Genomic DNA, 20,131 nt, shown 5'->3' with positions numbered 1-20,131 from the left:
GGGGGGAAGACACACCAGGGGATGTAACCCCAGGTTTCTGCATGTGCCCCTCTAATCACCGGGACTGAGTATCTCGCGGGACAGGATCAGTTCTCCTCCACCCCTTGCAGGCTTGGACCTATACCCTGAACCTCTGAAGAGTTGTCCACAGAATTATTTTACCTCCTGTGAACAGCCGTAAGGAAGACAGCGTTGTTTCCGAACGCTGTGTCAGCTGCTACCGGCTCCTGCAGCTGCAGCTCCAACCTCCCAGCCGCCTCCCGCGGAAGCCCCGAGCCCGGTGCGGGGTCGGGTTGGCCCCCCACCCCCGGGTGATCGTGGCATTTCCGTCCCCTAATCGCGACAGGGCGTGGGGGGAGGCAGGGGAAAACGTCCTCGGCGAGGGGCTGTTGTGCTCCTTGGGGAGTGGCGGTGGGGATGCGTTCTTGCCCGCCGTCCGGTTTTTCCTGCCCCGCGGAGAGGAGATGCTCTCCGGGGAGGGAGAGGGGGGACCGGGGGCGGGGTAGGGCCGTTCCTTGGGGGGGGGGGGGGGGGCGGCTGCCGCCCCCCGGGCCTCGCCTTCCGCCGGGGCCGGGGCCGCTCCCGCCGCGGAGCCGGCGAGCGGCTCTCCCCGCCCCTTCCCGCACAGCGAGCGGCGCGATCGCCCAAACTCCCGGGAGGGGAGACGCCCCCCGCCGCCACCTCCCTTTCCTCCTCCTCCTCCTCCTCCTCCTCCTCCTCCTCCTCCTCCTCCTCCTCCCCGCCGCAAACCCCAAATAAAAGGGGCGGGGGGCGGCAGGATGCGCCGCTCGGCGGGGAGGTCGGCGCCGCCGCCGGCCGCCTGATGCTGCCGCAATTCGCCATTGCCGGGCACGGCTTGGAGCCGAGGGGGGGGAGGCGAGGGGCAGAGGCGGGGGGACAGGGGGCAGAGGAGCAGCAGCCCCCCCCGCCCGGCCGCCTCCGCGGGCCGCGGCCGCCGCCCCCCCCGATGCCCGGCCGCCGCCGGCGGGGGGCCCCGGGGGCCCGCTCCTGCCTTCTCTGGCTCTTTGTGTTGCTGAAGGTAAGTGCCGGGGAAGGGAAGGGGTACGGGTCCCCATCCTCCCGTGGGTACCAAACCCCCTCCGCGCCGCCTTTGTGTGGCTTCTCGGCGGGACCGTAGGGCTCGGTGTCTGCGCCCGCTCCGCCTCTCCCGCGGGGGCAGGGGCTCGGCCCCGGCAGTCCCCGCTTTGTGCTCCCGCGGGCAGCCGCGCAGGATCCGCGTGTGGATTTGGGGAGGGGGGGGGGGGATGAGGCGGCGGTGCTGCCCCGCGCTGCGCGCCCCGACGGGCGGGAGCTCTCCCCCCTCTCCCCGCCGACAGTACCCGCAGCCCCGGGGCGCTGCGGCGGTGCTTCCTCCCATCCTCTGCCTCCTCCAAAGTTACCCGGGTCTCCGCGGGGGTGCCGGGAGAGGGGAGATGTGGCGTTTTTTTTTTTTTTTTTTGGGGGGTGGGGGGGGGGTTGGTCGGCGGGGGCGCCGCGCTGTCCTTCAGCACCGCCCAGGCCCGGGGGCAACACCCGCCGCGGCGCCTTCCAAGCCCCATTAAAACGTCTCTTCTCTTTCCTGCGTTCCCCCACCCGCCAGAGAACCGTTACGAAAATGCAGCTAACAAAGGGGCGGGTGGGGTAGCGTGTCGGTTTTGTCGCGGCGGAATTCAACATTGCTTTCTGATCAGCACCGTGCTGCGCTCAGGCTCTGCCTGTCTTCTTGGAAGGTGAATTTTTCAAAGTTCTGCTTAATACTGCAAGCTCGGTTTCACATGACATTTTTTTTATCTTTATGCTTTTGCTCCTTTAATGCTTTTTCAACCACATTTAACATGCTTGGTGTAACTTCTGAAAGAAAATGTATGTACCGTCTAGGCGAATACCACTGACTGTAAGTGTCATTGCCCTGGAGTACAGTGTTCAGCACTGCTAAAAACTTTGTTGTATATTTGTCAGTCACTGTTGAGGAGAGCTCTGCGTCTAAGGACCTGACCTTTCAGAGTCTTGTAAATGTTCTATGCAAATCAGCAGGACTCCCTATGTGAATAAGAGTTTGCAGGATCATGTCCTAGAACAGCAGTGGTGTCACTTCTAAAATTGACATTGCATTGACAGAACTATTTAAAGGGAAGCTTTCACAGCATCTGTTCACATATAGTAGTCAACTGTCAGCTGTCTCGTTTTCATAACTGCTGAAACATACATTTATGCAAGATAAAATGTTAATATACAGACAAAATTTTATTCCTTGGAATTTGGTGATTTTTTTTTTTTTTATTTTAGTTTTAAGAAAGTAAGACTGTGGATGTTATGGCCCAGCAGAAAGATGAAGGTTCTAGTTTGTTCCCTAATGTAGAAGTGCACACAGTTTAAGTAGCTGTTTTATCCCAGGATCACAGAGTTCATATTACTCTGAATCCTGGCTTTTGTTTAAAAAAATCAGAGTGTTTTGATGGTGGTTTTTTTTTTTTATTTTGTTTGGCTTTTTTACTAGGACTACTGTGATAAAAATTACCGTGGTAAAATAAGACAGGAAATAGGCAGTTTAAATTTGTAAAACACTAAACTTGTAAAATTGCCAAATTTCTTGAGATTTATTGTTTAGGTTTGAAGGTAACCAAGGCTTCAGGTTTTCATTCTGTTGGAAAGTAATCATCACTTCTCAGCCTGATAAAACTCAGACAAACCCAGGGCTGGAATGACAAAGAAAGCTGATGAGGATTAGCAGAATTTTGTAGTGCGAGAAAAGGTAAAGCTATAGCTTAAGGTAGAATTGCACCAGTAACACTATGTGTGACTGAGATTATGACTTTGTTGGATAGCAAGTCTACTGTAATTAGTTATCTTGTACGTTATTATTAGATACTACAATAAGAGAAGAACTGAGACTTCAGAGGATGCTCAAAGAAAATGTGGTAACAGGAAGGAAGCTGGGGAAACAAGAGCAGTGCTTGTTTCAGATCACTGGAACGGGACCATTTTCCTGAGCCTGAAATTCACTGACTTTTCTTTAATATCTGAATATCTTTTGCAGTCACATAAAATTGAAAACAACTAATTTCAAAACAAAGCATTTCCCTAATTTTGTGGTCTTTAGTTCTGTCAACTTGTTGAAGCAATACTAAAATTATCCAGCCCCAAGTTGTTAAATTGATGGTTGACCTGGAAGTTAACCTCACTGAGAAAGCAGCGGCGTTGAACTGTTGAATCTGAAGATGGGCAAAACCGATGTCTCTGTGCTCGCTGTTTCAGTGTTTGCAGCCTCAATGTCATTTGCGAAGCTATATCTGCTTGATGTGGCCTTGATACCTGTCTGGCAATTTGTAAAATCATCAGCAGACTTTGCACGGTGATAAAACTGCTCAAAGCACATTCCCTCTTCTCTTACAATTGTCATGTTTCGTGGTGTAAAGTAATAGTGCCAACTTGTTCCAACTCCTGACATGGTGTGAGGTTGCTGGTACGGTCAGTGACAAAAGGAGATCAGACGGGGGTATTGCCCACTGCATGTCATGTGCCTGATTTTGTTGCTCGTAGGCTAGTAATATTTAGCTCCTTCTTTCACAGTGTGATGTGAATGCTTTCTGCGCTCCAGGGTGACACCATAACCTTTTTTGGAAATAAAACAATGTGATCTTCAACCTTTACCACTCTCTTCAGTTGTCTTCTTATGCGATGGCTAGTTTAGAAACTAGCAGAAGAAAGGCGTTGTGTGTGAGCTCAGATATATTAATATGGATTTACTGTATGTGCAAGACATGACCCTATTCTTCTTCCTTCAGAGAAAAGCCTCCAACTATTCTGCTGTAGGAATCTCTTAGTTAATATATTGCCATTTTGTACTGGGTTTGCATTCTCTGGTGTTTCAGCCTGAACGGCTGGAAGGCACAGTATTTAGCAGCTTGCTTTGTAATCATCTCATTTTGCTGTGGCAAAGGCATGGCTGACCACAGCTGAAAGGAAAAGCTGTACTTCAGCTAGATAAAGAACAACAAAAAGTAGACATGCACCCTGGTCCTAGTGACTGATGTTACCTTTCACATCTTTTCTAATCAGAATCCTGCAAGATTCCCTTAGTCATGTCTGTATTGAGCTTTGACCAGTTGAAGTTCTGCCCTGGACTGTGTAACAGGTATATCAAATGTCCCATGCTGTTAGTAGCTTGCAACTGGGTGACATTATTTCCTTTCTGTTTTATTTGTGTGGGACAAGTAGACCTTAAGTAGAGGACAGTAGCATCTTAAATGTGCCAGACCTGCACATTGGTCTGACCAATGCTCTCAGTAGGAAAACAGAAAATTGGGTTGTTGCAGTAGTTCCATATGCAGACTAAATAGGAGGCACGACACACTTCAGGAAAATTGTCTACAAATACAAACTAAAAATGCATGTCTTACTTCCAGGAGACTGAGGGCTTTGTATGTCAGTTGCATATGCTCCTCAGGTTCTTCAAAGAAAGCAGCAGCATCCTCTTTCTTTTGCTTAGCAAGGACAAGTTTTTATGTCTAGCAGGGTAAATTTTGTCCACTACTACATCAGTTTATGGAGCTTGGTAGTCTAAATTCAGGTTTACACGGACCAAGGCATTCAAAGAGATTTAGATTCTGTAAGACTTTACTCAGCACAACCTTACCCAACAAAGGAAATGTGTTTCTGTTAGTGTAATTTTCAAGAATATCTGCATCTAATGTTAATAATGTGAAGCAAAAGCCATACCATCAGGACACTGCCTCTTTCTGTGGGAGAAACCTTTTCAGGAGAAAGGCTGATTTTACAGCCGGGAGCCCCAGTGCTTCACCACTGTTTTCTCCTGGTTGGAAAAAAATACTGGACACTTCATGTGAATTTTGGTCCAGAGTCCTTTTAGCATCTCTGCTCTCTCTAAAAGATACTGGCTGAAGCTCTTACTGAGAAAACAAGTTGTTTTTTTTTTTTCCTCATGACCATGTCCTACTAGTATCAAAATAAATAAACCCCTATTTTACCAGTTCAACTTGATTTGCAAAATGGATGTAAATTTTCCTCATAATGGGACAGACTCAGAGGAGCTACTGAGGTAAAACAGTCTGAACTTTTCTGCCTACCACTACTCTGAGACCATACAGGCCATATGGGAGAGAAAAACATCTTCCCAGCAAAAGCATACGCTTTTCCTTTTTCAGAAAGCTTATTGTGAATGGTCATCCTTAGCCCAAAACTTCTACAAGTCATGTTCTCTCTCATTTCATTATTTTAATGGATTATTTCTAGACCAGGGTGATTCTAGAGGGCAAAGCTAATTAAGAGGATGCTTGAATGTCAATTCATGTTTACAGAACTGTAGTAGACACTTGCAAACCCATCTCTGCCTGTGGAATAAGAGTCTGCTATTACTCTTCATGAAATTTCTGATTTCATTGTGGTGAAATGATAGTGGACCACTGAGAAAAGATCTTTCATCCCTGCAGGAGTAATGAGCCTCAAACTCAAATTGCATGAGGTCAAAAAGGCAATTTCTAGGTTGTATCACCTCAGTCAGAAGCTGCACTCAGGGGTGATCCCTCATGTGGGTTAAGACAGGGACTGTGCTGAATAACGACTTACCTGTGGTGATCCCACGGCAATTCATTAAAGGGCTCAGAGATGTTGTGCTGACCGAATTTGAGAAGCCCACTAATCTCTGCATTTCTGATGTCACCAACCAGAGCAATCCAGGCAGATCACAAAATGACCTTACAGAGCTTAAGAATGAATGTTAAACTGAACAAAGTCTTCTGTAAATCCATCTTGAGACTTATTTTACTAGACAGTCTCAGATCTGGAGAAGAGAGCTTTTTTTTTTTTTTTTTTTTTTTTACCTAGGTACATGGGTCAGGGCAATAAATGTCAAAAAATAAGGCTTTGAAAACAGGTCTCTGCTGAACAACTTAAAAAAGGCTCGTAATTAACTTTGGTTTTAAGTGTTTAAAATTATTTGCCTTTTCCATTGGAGAAGTATGTATCCTTTTTGTCATCCTGAGCACTCTTACCTTCTAATAAATTAGTGATTACATTTTCATTGTTCAAGTTTTTAAAGATTATGTTTTTGTAGCAAAATGTAATTGTTGTGAAGAAAAGTATCAACCTTTGATAAATGTTAAAGATGTTTTAAAATGGAAATCTTTACACAAGAGTTTAGTACCTAGAAATCTACTATGAAAATGAAGAGAATGTCTTATTAAATAAGTTCTGCACACAAAAGCTATTGTAACTTGTTTTTATTAAGCTTCTATCAATGTGTAGTTGAAAATAGGAGAATCTTTATGAAAGAAATGTGACAACACATATTAGCTGCCACGTGCGCAATGTGTAACAGGTGTCTAGAGAATGGGAGATACTTGAAACAGAAAGGTTACCTTGATTTTCATAGCACTGTGTAATTTTGAATGAATACAGCCAGTGAAGGGAGCAACTCCTAAGGAAGAAGTCTGCTGTCTTTACGGTAAGCCAAATGTGATGCATGTCATTTCTGGAACTCTCATTCTTATGCTAGGAAATTACAGAGGCTTTTAAATGAAGGAGTTCCAGAAATAAAATGATATGCATCATGTCTGGCTTGCCGTAAAGATAGCACATTGTACCAGAGCAAAAGTAGTATGTGCTGTGCTCAAATTACTGTGGTTATCTTTGCATTTTCTCTTCTGTTATATGCTTGTATTTAGAGAAGCAATGCTTTACGGTAAGCATCGGTGATGGGAAAGTTGGTGGCAGCTGAGAGTAACAGGGAACAGAGCTACCAGGAGATATGTTTTTAAGAAAAATAATACACTCAGATTTCAGTATGCTGGTCTTGAGGTGGCAGCATGGACACGGGAAGAGAGTATGTGGGATAGGCACTGTGAATAGGTAGGAAACATAATGTTTGGGATGGAAAAATTTGAGTGTAATATTTAAGCACAGGGATTGAGCACTTCACAGGAGCTGAATGGAGATAACAGAAGTCAACCTCTTGGAGGATAAAAATACTGAATTCCTTTTTAAGCACTTTGGCAAAACCAGATAATATTGCCTGTCAATCTGACAGCTGTGATTTTGAAATGATTAGGCCTCAGTGCTCTTTTGGAGGTTGAGGCACGGGTCTATCTAGTTGTTCAGAAGGATTTGAACAACTGTAGCTCCTTCGTGGGCTATAAACCTGTGGATCCCAAATTTAGTTAGTCAAGTTACTTATTTAGTCAATTCTGACTATATAATGCAAAGGCTGAATCTTTGGGATAAGAGAGGTAGGACCCAGACTTTAAGTTGTTGATCAGATCAGAAACTCCTTCAATTTTAAAAGCTTTCAATCATTGCCTTTTGGGCAAGACACGTCCATGGAATCAACGAAGAAGGGGCTTCAAGGCTGAGAAGAGTCCCCAGAGCAGAACACAGATTGTTCCAGTTCCAGTTTCCTTGTTACCTTCGTGTAATCTGCTGTTTGGCATGTGTCTGTTACCTGTGACAGCTTTTCAGGATCATTTCCCTGTTGTTCGTATTGAAGTCATTTTAACATGGGAGTCTTTACTCCTCATTGACCTATCAAATGAGAAGGGTCTAGTTCTTATTTGCCTTACAAACAGCAAAGAAATTTTAAACTTGAGTAAGAAAAAAATATAAAAAAAATACCCCACCCTATTAAAATGTGGTGACAAACATAGAGAATTGGTGGAAAAAATTCTACGGGAAGGATGCTAATTAGTGTTTTCCCAAAGTACTGCAAGACAGATTTAAGAAAAAAATTAACGTTTTCCAACAGCAATGAAATTAATTTATTTATTATTTGCTTAGCACTGCTGTGCCTAGCTTTGTTCTGTATGCAAAATATCTGCAGACTCTGCCTGAAGTCTGAGAGATAGACACATCAAAATAAGGATACTTTAGCTAGCCGAGAAATGATTATCATATATGTCAGTTGCTGATATTCTCCGAGGGACTGTATGCCTTCCAAACAGAAATAAGTCACAATTGCTTCCCCCAGGAGCTGAGCAGATGGGTTTTTTGTTGTTGTTTGCTGCTTTTGTTTTTATTAGGTATTGATTTCTACAGGATGTTGCTCATCAGAGCTTCTGGACATTTACATCAATTTAAAACATCAAAAAATAATTAATAATCAATGTGACTTTAATCCCTGCAAAGAGAACCCATTAACCTACAAAAAATGCTTTAGCTCACAATAGTTTCATGAAAGTAACTGTAAACAGGGCAAGAGATGAGAGAGAGAAACATCACTCAGATATTTATTATTTTTTTTTAAAGAGAACTTTTATTCAAAACAGGGAAGATAGCTAATACTTATTGCGGTCTGCTTACTGTAAATTAGGAGGTTTGTTTTTTAGATAATTTTCTGTCTCTAACTTGGCTGCCCCTGCTTAAACTTGCACTGGTATTATCTGGAGTCATCAGTGTCTGCTTCTGAGGAAAAGATTATGATGTCACAAAATCAATATCAGAGAATCCTATACTGTAATCCCTTTTCAGGGAAGTCAATTAAATCAATGCCTCCGCTTCTGTGAGTAATGACTGTAGAATCAAGTCCTCTAATTTCGCCGTGTGAAGGAATAAGCAGATGGGATGGGATTTTACATAATTAACTAGCAGTTATTAAATACAACAGGAAAAATTATGACATTTTCTGAAAGCTAAATGAATACATAGTGAATACTTAAGTGTATTTCAGAATTATCTCTTGTATAAAATTCCTTTTTGGTCTGTTGCAAAATAATGTGTTAAACAAAAAATGCTTTTTAAAAGTTTTAAAATATTTTTTTGAAAACTAACACAGGACTCCATAGACTCCGAAACCCTGTCAGGTTTCCTCAGCAGCGTTGTGGGAAAGCATACAAACTACAGAGTGGTGACACCATATGGTGTCACCAGCATTTAACAGATATGGAGGCACTCCATGAATATGGATAATAATTTTGTGGTCTCACCTGTTGTTTGTGTGACACTGACCTCTGTTAGCTGGAACCAGAACTGCTGGGTTGCCTCTAATTCTCAGGATGCTGAGAGTCTACTGTGCTTCTGGGAATGGGTCCAAAGTCCAAAAAGAAGTCAATAGAAGTCTTTATGTTGCTTTAAACAGGCTTTGGATCAAGCTGCAGCAGGAAGACCTGCAGTCCCAGCCGGGTGATGCCGTGAAGTCTGACATACAGCACAGAGCTAACCGTGATGTGCCCGTGACCTTGGGCTCGCAGCAGTGTCAGTAGCACAAACTGGAGGCCACGGAATGATTTTGATTTTTGGAATCTGAGTCCGATAGCTTAAACTCCCCATCAGATAAATCTTGAGCAATCTTCTTGATTAGAGAGTAGCTGTATCGGCAAGCATTGGGGTGTTGTATCTGCTGCTGGAGCCAGGGTAACAGGAGCACCCTTGAATGCTTCTGCTCTTACAAGAGGAGCTTCTTTGCAGGAAATGTAGTTATGTAAGTAGTGCTAGGCAAAAAATAAGGTGGGTTTCTCCAGTCAGAGCCATTAGTTTCCTCTTTCTCTTCCTCTGCCTATTTCAGGGACTGTTCAAGTAAGAGTTCAGATTTATATGCGTTTCAACCTGTAGCTTCTTTTCCTGCCATTGTAGTATTAACACAGAGATCTGGATGGATGGAAACCAAATTCTGCATTAATAGCAGATACACGCTCATGTATGGATCTGAAGAGTACAGCTGGTCCCTGCTAATAGACTAGCTGAGTCAAAAGCGATACCAAAACCCAATGACAATCTGGGGCCTTTGAATTTCAGAACATAAACTCTTATCCTGCTCTGCTCAGGTGCGATCTGAACACAGCCATTATTTCCTAAACTCTTTCACTTACATGCTTCCAGTTAACTACTTTCCTATCTGATCACACAAATGGAAGTACCAGTTCAAAATGCATTTGCATACTTATCTGAAATGCAGAAAAGAACCTGAATTTGAAAAGTAATTTAAGATGGGTATCTGGAAAATAATTTTTCTCTAAAGGGCAAATGCATGGACAAATTAAGAGCTGTCAACAAGTCTAAGTTATATCTTGAGTAGCAGAGCTGCTCAGTTGCTCTTGCTTGGAGGAACTAATGGTCAAATCATCTGAATTCCTTCTATGAAGAACAGAAAACTTGATGTGTTCTTACATGTATACACAGAGCTATTGTGGAGATTAGCCGAGCTCTGTCTGTTTCTGCATGACGTAGTTGGTTTAAAACTTGAGAATTAAAGAGCGGTGAATGATCAAAATAACTTTACAATATCAGTGAGTATTAAAAAAAAAAAGTTTTCTCCATTTGGTACAGTGCTTTGCAAGAGTTTTAAATGGAGTCTGTATCCATATCAGCTGCATATTGAAAATATTATTTGAAAAGAAGATATATACTTTCTAATATTTTGTCATCAGTGATCTGAACTTTGCAGGAGCCTTTCTGCAAAGCAACATGCCAGAGACCAGCTGGCTATGTCAGATGTCATGCTTGATGCTGGGACAAAGGGGTTTTTATCCTGTGGCATAACAGCCTACCTGTCAGATACCAGTTTTTCCTGGTAGGTATTACTACACCTGGTGATAGACAGTAGCAAGTGAGGATATTGGTTAGTATCCAGGTGGAGGAAACAAGTTTTGAAATGTTTGTTAGATGGTGTATGAGCATTCGGCTAGCAGCAGAGCCAGAATGCCTTCCCTATGGCCTCCTCAGAAGGACTGGTGTGACTGGAATAGTTGCAGGTGACATTATTTCAGACACGATTAAAATATGTTTGTGAACATTATGAGGTTAGGAGATAAAATGGAAAAGAAACAGCAGCATTTTGGAACATGCCAGTGTATACCTTGCAGGCTTCATATGTTTCAGTTATGTACATGGTTATTTCTGTATCCCTTTTCCTTCTGTAGATAACCTTTAATAAAGACGTGACCTATTTAGAGATCAGCTTTTAGTAATGGTATCTTGTAATGGTTGTATAGAATCAACTGTTCATTGTCAATACGTACTGTGGGGGGAAACTCATCTGCAGATCGCGGTATTTTTATCTGAATTTTTTCTTTTTTTTTCTTTTTTTTCTTCTGGTGGTAGGGATTTGTTGCCCATATGAGTGTTGGTTATATGATTAAAGCATATGAGAGCCAGTGGATACCTGAATTAGGATTTGTCTTAAATGTAAGAATCAATCTTGTCATTGAAATATGTATAATAATATGATTTGATTTTCTAAGCTGATAGTTTACCATCTCTGCATTTGTCTTCTGTCTCACATGGTGCTGAGAAAGAAAGGGTCAAAATTTCTCGTGCTTATTTCCCAGTGTAACAACCTACTATGCTGGGGTTCAGTGACACAGCAGAACTGGGCTCGCAGCAAGCTGTCTTGTCTAGAGTGAGGAAAGCCCGGTGCAGAGGAGTTGGACTGCCTGTAGAAGCAGCTGTAAGGTTGCAAGTCAAAAGGAAGGAATAATTCTTTCCCAGAATGGTGAGACAGAAGTCACAATGGTGTTATAAGCTGGATGTGGTCCGGTTGGACGTCACTGGAGAGCTTTATCTTTTCCTGCCCACTTTTTGGACTGTCATAGGTGCCTTCTTATTTATCCTTCTGGCTGGCTTTAGGTTGACAGTAATGCTGATATTCCTCACTCCACTGCATAGATGTGAGGGTGTACGGGGCACGCTGCCCAACTGTGGCACATGAGGAAAGGGGGGAGCAAGAGGCCGCAACGGGCCAGTTGAGAAAGCAGACAATTCAGAATTGTCCCCTGGTTGTCAACCAAATGGGAAATGTTGTAGTATGGAGCGGGGACTCTGCACCTCTGAGGATACGGGGAAATGTGTAACTGTTTAGAGTCACACAGTAATTTAGGCTGGAAAGGACATCTGGAGACCATCTGGTCTGAGCCTCGGCTCAAAAGCAGAGCCAGGTAGGTCAGGGGATAAGGGCCACGTCCAGATGAGTTTTGAGTATTTGCAAGGATGGAGATTCCACCACCTCTCCAGACAACCTCTTAGGGCCCTGAAGGAAAGGAATGACAGTAAATTAAATGTTTTTAAAAATGATGAATTGAGACTCAAAGCAGCATGAAACTGTCTTATTAACCTGACTGTTTGTTTTTTTCTTAGTCATTTAAAAAAAATAATATTAGATGATCTTTCTTTGTAGAATTTAAAACTCTGGGTTACAGTCAGAAGCTTTTTGATGAAGTCTGCTGGTTTTCTTGCATTCACCAGCTCCTTGGAACTAGAGCTTTAAATATAACATCAGAGATAAAATTCTTAGAGCTGCCATTATTAGAATGTGCCTTAATTATTACTTAAACTTTCTGCAGAGTCAGGCAGGTATCTGCCATCACTGCACATTCATTTCACAGGCTCAGATATCTCAAGAATGTTTTTCAATTGAGGTGGGTTTTTTCCCACTCTTCTAACTTATACTTCTGGGAGGAGAATCATGTCTTCATATATTTTACAAGCTTAGGTCTTAGGCATGCAGGAAACCATTACAGCTTCACCGCAGGGGTACTTGTAAGTGATGTGAATTAAAGGCTGTTGGGGCAGGTCTGGCCCCTGTCATAGCTGGCTTAGTGCTGGAGCAGAGGAATCAGTTGTCACTGCATCCAGTTAGAGAAACTTGTCAAAATCCATGTTGAAAAAATACACATCTCAAGGGAATAAGTGGAATCTTTTCTGGAAATTTCTCTTATGCTTTTTGTATTGATAACTGAACCACTGCTCCTAAAATCAATAGAAGATTACAGGGACTCGTTAGAATTAATGAGCTCCAAAGGAACAGTTACTTTGGGCTGTGATTATAGCTTCTGCTGCCTGACTCCGCATCATACTAGCATTTTATTGCTAATGATTTATAATGTCAGAGGGTAGGATAAGTTCAGTGATTCATTAAGTTTTCTTCACAGATTTTTGCCTTGAAATTATGTTAACTCATACTTTCAGATGCTTATTTGTCCATTGTTCTTTTTTTACCTACAGGATACAGAATAAAAAAATCTCAAACCCCCACAAAAACCCCACCAAAACAACAAAACCCACCTTCCCCCAAGATTAAAAAGTCCATAAAATGGTTGCTGTTCTGTGGTCGTTACTTGCTGTAGTCCTATTCCTCAAATTCTGCATTCCAAACAATATCTTCATAAAAAAAAGCCTTCTGCTTATAGCTTTAAAAAGTCAGATCTTCCAGTGAATAACACAAAGCATATTTTATAGTTCTCAAAAAAAAAAAAAAGTTAAAAAAAAAAATCTCATAATGTCATCTGCTAGATAAGCAAAATGATGCTTTTTCACTGAAGACCCTACAATGCCAGATTTAATTTATTTTGGGAAGAAAGAAAGACTATTCTGCGGAATATGCTTGCCACTTGTGAAGTGAAAGGTGTCGGCAGAGAGTGTGAAGATATCCTGGAGAACAGAGCTTACACAGAACGAGCTGAGTTTATAGAAAAAGGAAAAACCTCTGCACCTCTATAAATTTAGCATAAAAGAAATGGATAGAAGGGTTTTCGAGATGTCATGCATGGCCTACGGCGCATCAGCTGTTCCCAGACTGTGGGTTCAGAAAGTTCGGTTCTTTAATCCCAGCTCTCTTCAAAGCTAGATTTAGCTATGCCGAACTCTCTGGGCTCCACAGCGCAGGGAGGGTGGTGTGAAGGAGGAGACCTTGAGTTCCGCTTCACATGCTGCTGTGCCCAGCAGAGCTGCAGGGCAAGTAGGAAAGGAGCTGCAGGCTGAAATGGCTCTGCCACAGAGTCCCTTACCTGCAGTGCAATTTAAATGCATGATTTCAGTTGATATTAATAATTTGGAAGGCTTACAGGTTATTAAAACAGGATGGTCTGACAGTTGCGTGTCATGTGGATGCGGGAGTTTCGCATGTATTCTGGTTTGTTGTTTCTTTGTGCCTGTTACAGTTTTAAAGAACGAAGTCTAGTGGTGTCAGATGATGCCTGGGATTGATCCTTTCTGTTTCTGTCCAGAAATGCTACCCCCATTTCAGACAGATGACTGGTAATTGCTGGATGCCCACTGTGAATTTTTGCAGTGATAACGACAAGTCTTTTTTTCACTAGGAGATGAGCCCCCAGCTGAATGAGGGGAAGCAGATGGACTGCAGAGATGTGTCTGCATCCTGCACCCAGGAATGCACGTGCTACATTAAGTAGGCTAATAGAGGAGAAGAGGAGTGTTCCCTTCTGCCCCCTGATAAATCCATCTCTGTGGTGTCAGAAATAGCTGTAGAATGGGAGCTCTGGGATTTTTCTCTACTGAAATGGTCTGGTCTCATTTATCTCTCTTCCTCTTTGCATATTGGCATATTCCTTCTCTGCAAGTATTTATCCAAAGTCTTTACTTGGAGTGTTGGACTAAAGGTCATATCCATTTTCTTTCTCTATCTACTTTTTTTTTCTCTAGTCCCTCTACTTCTAAAGATGTCAAATTAAATAACTGATGATTTCTTCTGATGCCAGAAGGCCTTCACAATATGCATATTAGGGTTTAGTGTATTTTTCTTTTCTGCATCTCAGTGCTTTCAATTTGTATGCAGAGCCATCCTCGTACCATGAACTCCTATGCCCAGAGCTGAGGATTATGTTCTTATCCAACATATGTACTCAGCCTGAAATACTAAATCTCAGCTACTAGAGGAATGGAAAGATGTTACGGTTAAAGGAGCTATGTCAAAGTAACCAGTCAGATCAAACTATAAATTGTTTCTGGTGAGAGGCAAGATAAAGATACTCCCTGAATTTTTGTGTCCCCTGACCAGCACTGACTCATAAATTTATGTATTGCTATTCTGACTGTGAGGAATTAAACAAATAGGGGTTTCAATTAATTAAAAAAAAAAAATCAATTTTGTGACAGGGATGGAGGAGTTTCTGTGGATGCTGTTTTCTACAGGAGTGGTCAGATTTTGGTAGCCTGTGGCACGAGGACTGTGGAAACAGAGGATGACAGTGGCGTAGTGGAGCCCGGGCTGTTCCCCCAGCCCGTCAGCCAGCCCAGTCTCACTGGGAGACCAGAAGCAGTTCCTGCAGGACTCGACCTGCTGGTGCCCCTGTCCCATCCTGTCCCTATTGCAACAGTTCAGGTAGGGAGGAGAAGAGAGGGCAGAATAACTCACCTGGCTTTGTAGCTCCCCTCATTACATGTCAGGAGTTGTCCGATGATGCTGTTAGCGCGTACAGCTGCAGCACAAGGGTGGCTTGGTGGTGGGGCCTCCATCCCTGCAGCCTTGCGCTGGAGAAAGGTGCTGTATCTTTTAATTTTCAGAGAAAAGGCAGTATTGCTAGATGGGGAGGAGGTGGCAACACTGCTCTCAGCTGGCCCTTTCCCTTTGAGGTCATTTGTATCTGGAAAGGGAGGAAGCAGACACTGTGTCTTCCTCCACAGTGCAACTGGACTCTGTGAGCGCATCCTTCTCTGATACACAATGGGTACAAGCCAGAGGGATTGTTGTGATACCTCAGCTGAGATGTTTTCTGAGGGCTTACATTACCATTCACATTATCACACTGTCATAACAGAGTGCTGACTGGCCCCTAAAATGCTGGTGGAGAACTTACCCGTGGATAAGCTGCAGGCTAATCTGGTTTTCAGTTTGTGAAACTAGGCTCAGTACTTAAGGGGCAGAGGAGGAGCACTTCTGGGGCAGCATCTTGTTGGAGAGTTCAAAGAAACTTACAGGAAAGTGCAAAGACAACAAAGAATCCTTTCCTTTTTCTTCTTCTTTCCCTCGTGAATTAAATATAAGTTGATTTATTTTTTTTTTACAGTAATGGGCAGAGTGTGTGGATATGTTATTTATTAATACTGTGCAAAAAATATTGTAGAGGTTGGGCACTCGGAAGGTTTGAAAGGCAAAATAATGATTTGGTTTGACTGACAAAAAATATTTTTGTAGTTCTTGGTACGATATAGAAGCCTAAGAAGCTTCCCAGCAAATATTTCGATTCTCCTGAAAGAACATTTCAATCCTAAGTTTTCAGCCTTCTTTAAAGAAAAATGGAGGCAGAGACAGTCAAGGAAAATTCAGCAACTTTAACAACCATTTGCAGGTATTCGCAAATAGTTGCAATTGTCTGAGATCTGTGTTTTTCCAAGAATAAAATACTGGCCCATTTCTCACATATATCCTTTCTAATGTTTGACCTCTCGCTATTGTTTCCTTGGCCTCCTTCCTTTCCAGACCACCTCTTCCCTTCTGTTTCACCCGTCACCTCCTCCTGCCATGCTCAGCCTGGATTCTTCTCCGCCTGGACTTAACCCTGCCCAAGTCCCTTCTGCTCACGCCCAGCCTCTGACACACCCTCCTCACCGACACCTTGTAACCTAATTTCTGAAATATTTTGCTTTTCACTTCTATGTGAAGTTGTATTTCTCCAGTAAACATTCTGGATTGCGTTTTATAACAGTCAAAGAAAAGGCTGCTTTGCACACACCATTTGCAGCCATTTAACCCAGCTCAATAGTTAACTTCCAGTGGAATGTGAAATAGTCACAAAAAGACTATGATTACATGAAAAGACTATTTTAGTGAAAATAGCTGCTATTCAAACAGAGATCCTATTTCTCATGGAAAAAAGGGCCAATTACTGTGCTTAGTCACCTACACTGTGAATTCAAATGAACTTCATCTAAAGCAATGGTGTTACACTGATTTTTACCAAATGTAACTAAAATCAACATCAGTCCCTGTGACTTTCAGTTCAGCTGGCCATAACTATGCTAGGGTTTCATGACCTTGTCCGGGTTACAGTTCATAGAATCACAAGATGGTTGAAGTTGGAAGGGATCTCTGGAGGTTGTGTGGTCCAACACCCCAGCTCAAGCAGGGCCACCTGGAGCCGCTTTCCCAGGACTGTGCAGACAGCTTTTGAGTATCCCTAAGTACGTTATCTCCACAACCTCTTTGGGCAACATGCCACCACCAGCTGGCCCTGGGCTACCAGCACAGGATCAACACACAGCAGACCCCTGATATAGATGCATCTCTGTAAAATATAAACAGATCAACATTTTTTTTTCTTTCCAAACTAAAAATTCTTTATCCCTTAAAAACATGTGGTTGGTTGTCTTAAAAATATTGTGCTGTAATCTTAGAAGGTTGGGGGCTCCAAAGCCTTTGTGAAGAGCTTAAAATTTATGCTTAATTTTGCTGCTTCCTTCACCTTTTCTTGGAAAGCATTTAATGCAAGTTTGTTTGGGTATTTTTGTCTGTCTGAATTACAAATATTCCTTCCATTAATCATAATCCAAGCTTTCTGGTAGATAAATTGGTCTTCCTCTACCCCAGGACAGGTTGATGGCGCATAAAATAGATTTTCCAGGACTATTGCTATTGTTATGTGATTTACACCAAGGTCCTCCCTAAGTTCTAAACCCACAATTACTAACAACAGTGGTGCTCCCACACAACATACTGAGATGTTAACGGTCACATTATTAGCAGAGTAATGCTTTCTCTGGAAGGTATACGACCTTGCTTTTGAATATCACTGTTTTAAGTTCTTATAATATTTCTAAAGAACCAGTCACCCCACCAATTTGTGAATGCAAAAAACTAATGTACTAAAACCACAAAAGCATGTTTTATGAAGGTTATCATCAAAGGGTTTCACTAGAGGCCCCCAGTCTGTGGATGGAGAGCTAGTGGCTAAGTACGTGCTGTGATATAAAAGGAATTGAACAACAGCATTAAGCTGCATCTGGGGATGATGTGGGATCGCTTCGAGAGGTGTCCTGCGAGCAGCACAACTCCGTGGCTTTGGTGGGCTGTGGGGTTCCCGAGCAGGTGGTGCAGCTGGACTGGTGGCCCTGGAAGAGTGCTCAATTGCAAGTGGGTCATGTAGGAGCAGAGATGAGCTGCAGAGGGGAAGCAGGGACACAATGGTAGGGACAAACAAGCAAGCTTCAGGTGGCTGTGCCAAGAGTCAGGTGTCTTTGCAGATATTTCCTCTCTTTCCTTCCAGAAATTTTGTCCAGATGCATTTACATGACTTTACAAATCCCCCTTGGTTTCTGAGTGTCTGATAGCCAGAACAGGTTGGATGCTGCTTGTAGGAGCTACGAGGCTGTGGAGCCTTGTATAAGGAGTAGGTCCAACTTCCCCAGTGTGCTGAGGTTACTGTACACGTGCAGGACAACTTGGCGTTAAGAGGAAAGTGTTGCCTGTATGCTTCTGAATGCATTCGGAAGCACTGCAAATGCCTTCAAAAGCATCTGTTTCTGTACAAGTCCAGCAGTTGGGTTTACTTAATCCTCCACACTAAAATAATTACAGGTGGGCCAGCAAGGCAGTATCTTGTTTCCCCTGAAATTGCTGTCAGTCTTTCCACTATATTTTCACCTATAAAGGTGGTGGGACTGGGCCACAGGTGAGGGGATTTTCCTCCCAGTGCCTACTTGCAAACATAGACCTTGCCCGAGCAAAGCCCCTAAGGCTGCGCCTCAGCCTGGAACAGTGGCTTTGACTAAGTGACCCGAATCCTGAGGCCTGGGGATGTCCTTAACTACCAGGCTGAAGAATTTCCTCTCTTCAGTGATCACATTGAGTTGAGACTGCTTTGCAGGCCTCAGGGCCATGTTGAGTACAGGCTGCAAGACCTGGCTTAGGTAATGAGGAGAGATAAAGCGTTTTCCAAAGTACAATGCCTGTGATGACATTACTTTGCGTTTAGTGGTAGCACTTACTACAGTGATGTCAAATCTTAGGTTCACCTGGCTCATGTTGCTTCATCCTAACAGTCTGCTAGTGCCAGGGGGTTTCACTCTTTTTGGCTGCAGTCCTGCCCTGTGCAAAGCCACTGGCCTCTCTTGCATCACGTCTGCTACTTGTTGGACCCATTTTTTGGAACCAGCCCTGCTCACCGCTTCAGCTGGGGTGGTTTTGTGGAGGGTTAGAAAGTTCATCCTTCACAACAAGTGGTCCAGCAGGCATTGGAAGGGGTGGGGGGCAGATGGCTGGGAAGAGACCGAGGAAACAAGGAACAGCTCCTCCTTCCTCTGCTGACAGCAGGCTGTTGGCTCCACACAAACCATCTCATCTCTTCACTTTTAGAAATATGAGCAAATCCAAGCAGTATTTGAGCAGGAACCCGCCTGAAACAAGCAATTCACCAGGAAGGATGTTTTCTTGAGTTTCTCTTCAAGAAGAGTAGGAACTGTACTTGGAGTCTATTAAATTCAAAGTCTGGGTTTTTTTTTTGTATTTTCAGCTATGCCCAAAGTCTCTTGCCAGTGGACCTGGTGCTAGCCGGTATTGATGCATGCTGGCCAAGGGTGGTTCTGTCCCAGAAGACAGCTGATAGTCATGTTTGCTTCATTATTGGCGCTAGTAAAAAAAAAGAGGATGGAGAAAAAAGAGACAAAAGAAAGTAAAAAAGTAAATGGAGAGTCTCCCCTGCCTCAAATTAATAGTAGGCAGGTGTAAACATGGTTTTTAATATAAATAAAAGTTTCAGGTAGGTTTCATCTTGCAAATATTTTAATGTGTCTTATGTAAGTGTTTTTAGGAAGGTTGAGGAATACTATTGGGAAAAATGCGTTCTGTATCAATGTAGAGTGTTATAGTCCTGTCCTGAAATTTGTAAAGGGATCATGCTGGGACTACCACCTTTCATGTCCTGTGACAGATTTCCTAGCTGGGCTTTGTGAATGAGGAATAAGGACAGCCAGTAATGGATGGTTGAAATTTGGATGAAAACCAGATTGGTTTTACCCATGGGAGTTCTTTTACCTTCTGGTCATTTGTAGAAATCATTTATCGCTAAGTAAGGCTGTTCTAGATGTACATCAGCTCTCATTTGAAAAATAGTCTGGAGGTAAAATACATTCAAAATATCTACCATTATTAAGTAAATAAAGTGACCTGAACTGAAAGTATTCACTTGGTAAGCAAACTGATTACTACTGTGAAGCCTTGCTTGGATGCATTTTGGTAAACTACAGTTCTGCATTGGAAATGGTTATTTTTAGGTTTTTTACTTCAACAAAGACAAGAGATTCTGCTGAAGTGGAACCATCTCTGCAGATTAGTTTGGAACAAAGGATAATTAAATTCTGGCACCTAAAGATGCTGAGAGGGGCAGAGAGTATTAGCACCGGTGTTCATGTACTTGCTAGTGTCTATCTCATCTCCATGGGAAAATTAAAATTAATG

The 20,131-nt window shown here is 43.0% G+C and overlaps 1 protein-coding gene across 1 annotated transcript in view; it reads left to right on the top strand.

Annotated features, from left to right (window-relative positions):
- The first annotated feature begins 574 nt into the window (after positions 1-574).
- The window catches only part of PTPRO (protein tyrosine phosphatase receptor type O), a 156,158-nt gene continuing 136,601 nt past the window's right edge, over positions 575-20,131 (top strand). The window contains 3 exon segments of the mRNA XM_042795458.1: positions 575-937; positions 939-984; positions 987-1,039. Of these exon segments, the coding sequence (XP_042651392.1) occupies positions 824-937; positions 939-984; positions 987-1,039 (213 nt within the window). The 5' untranslated portion in view covers positions 575-823.

The sequence above is a fragment of the Tyto alba genome, unplaced genomic scaffold (genome assembly GCF_018691265.1).
Source record: "Tyto alba isolate M040663 unplaced genomic scaffold, T.alba_DEE_v4.0 Super-Scaffold_21, whole genome shotgun sequence".
Taxonomy (NCBI): Eukaryota; Metazoa; Chordata; class Aves; order Strigiformes; family Tytonidae; genus Tyto; species Tyto alba.
This window is presented reverse-complemented; position numbering and strand designations above follow the sequence as displayed.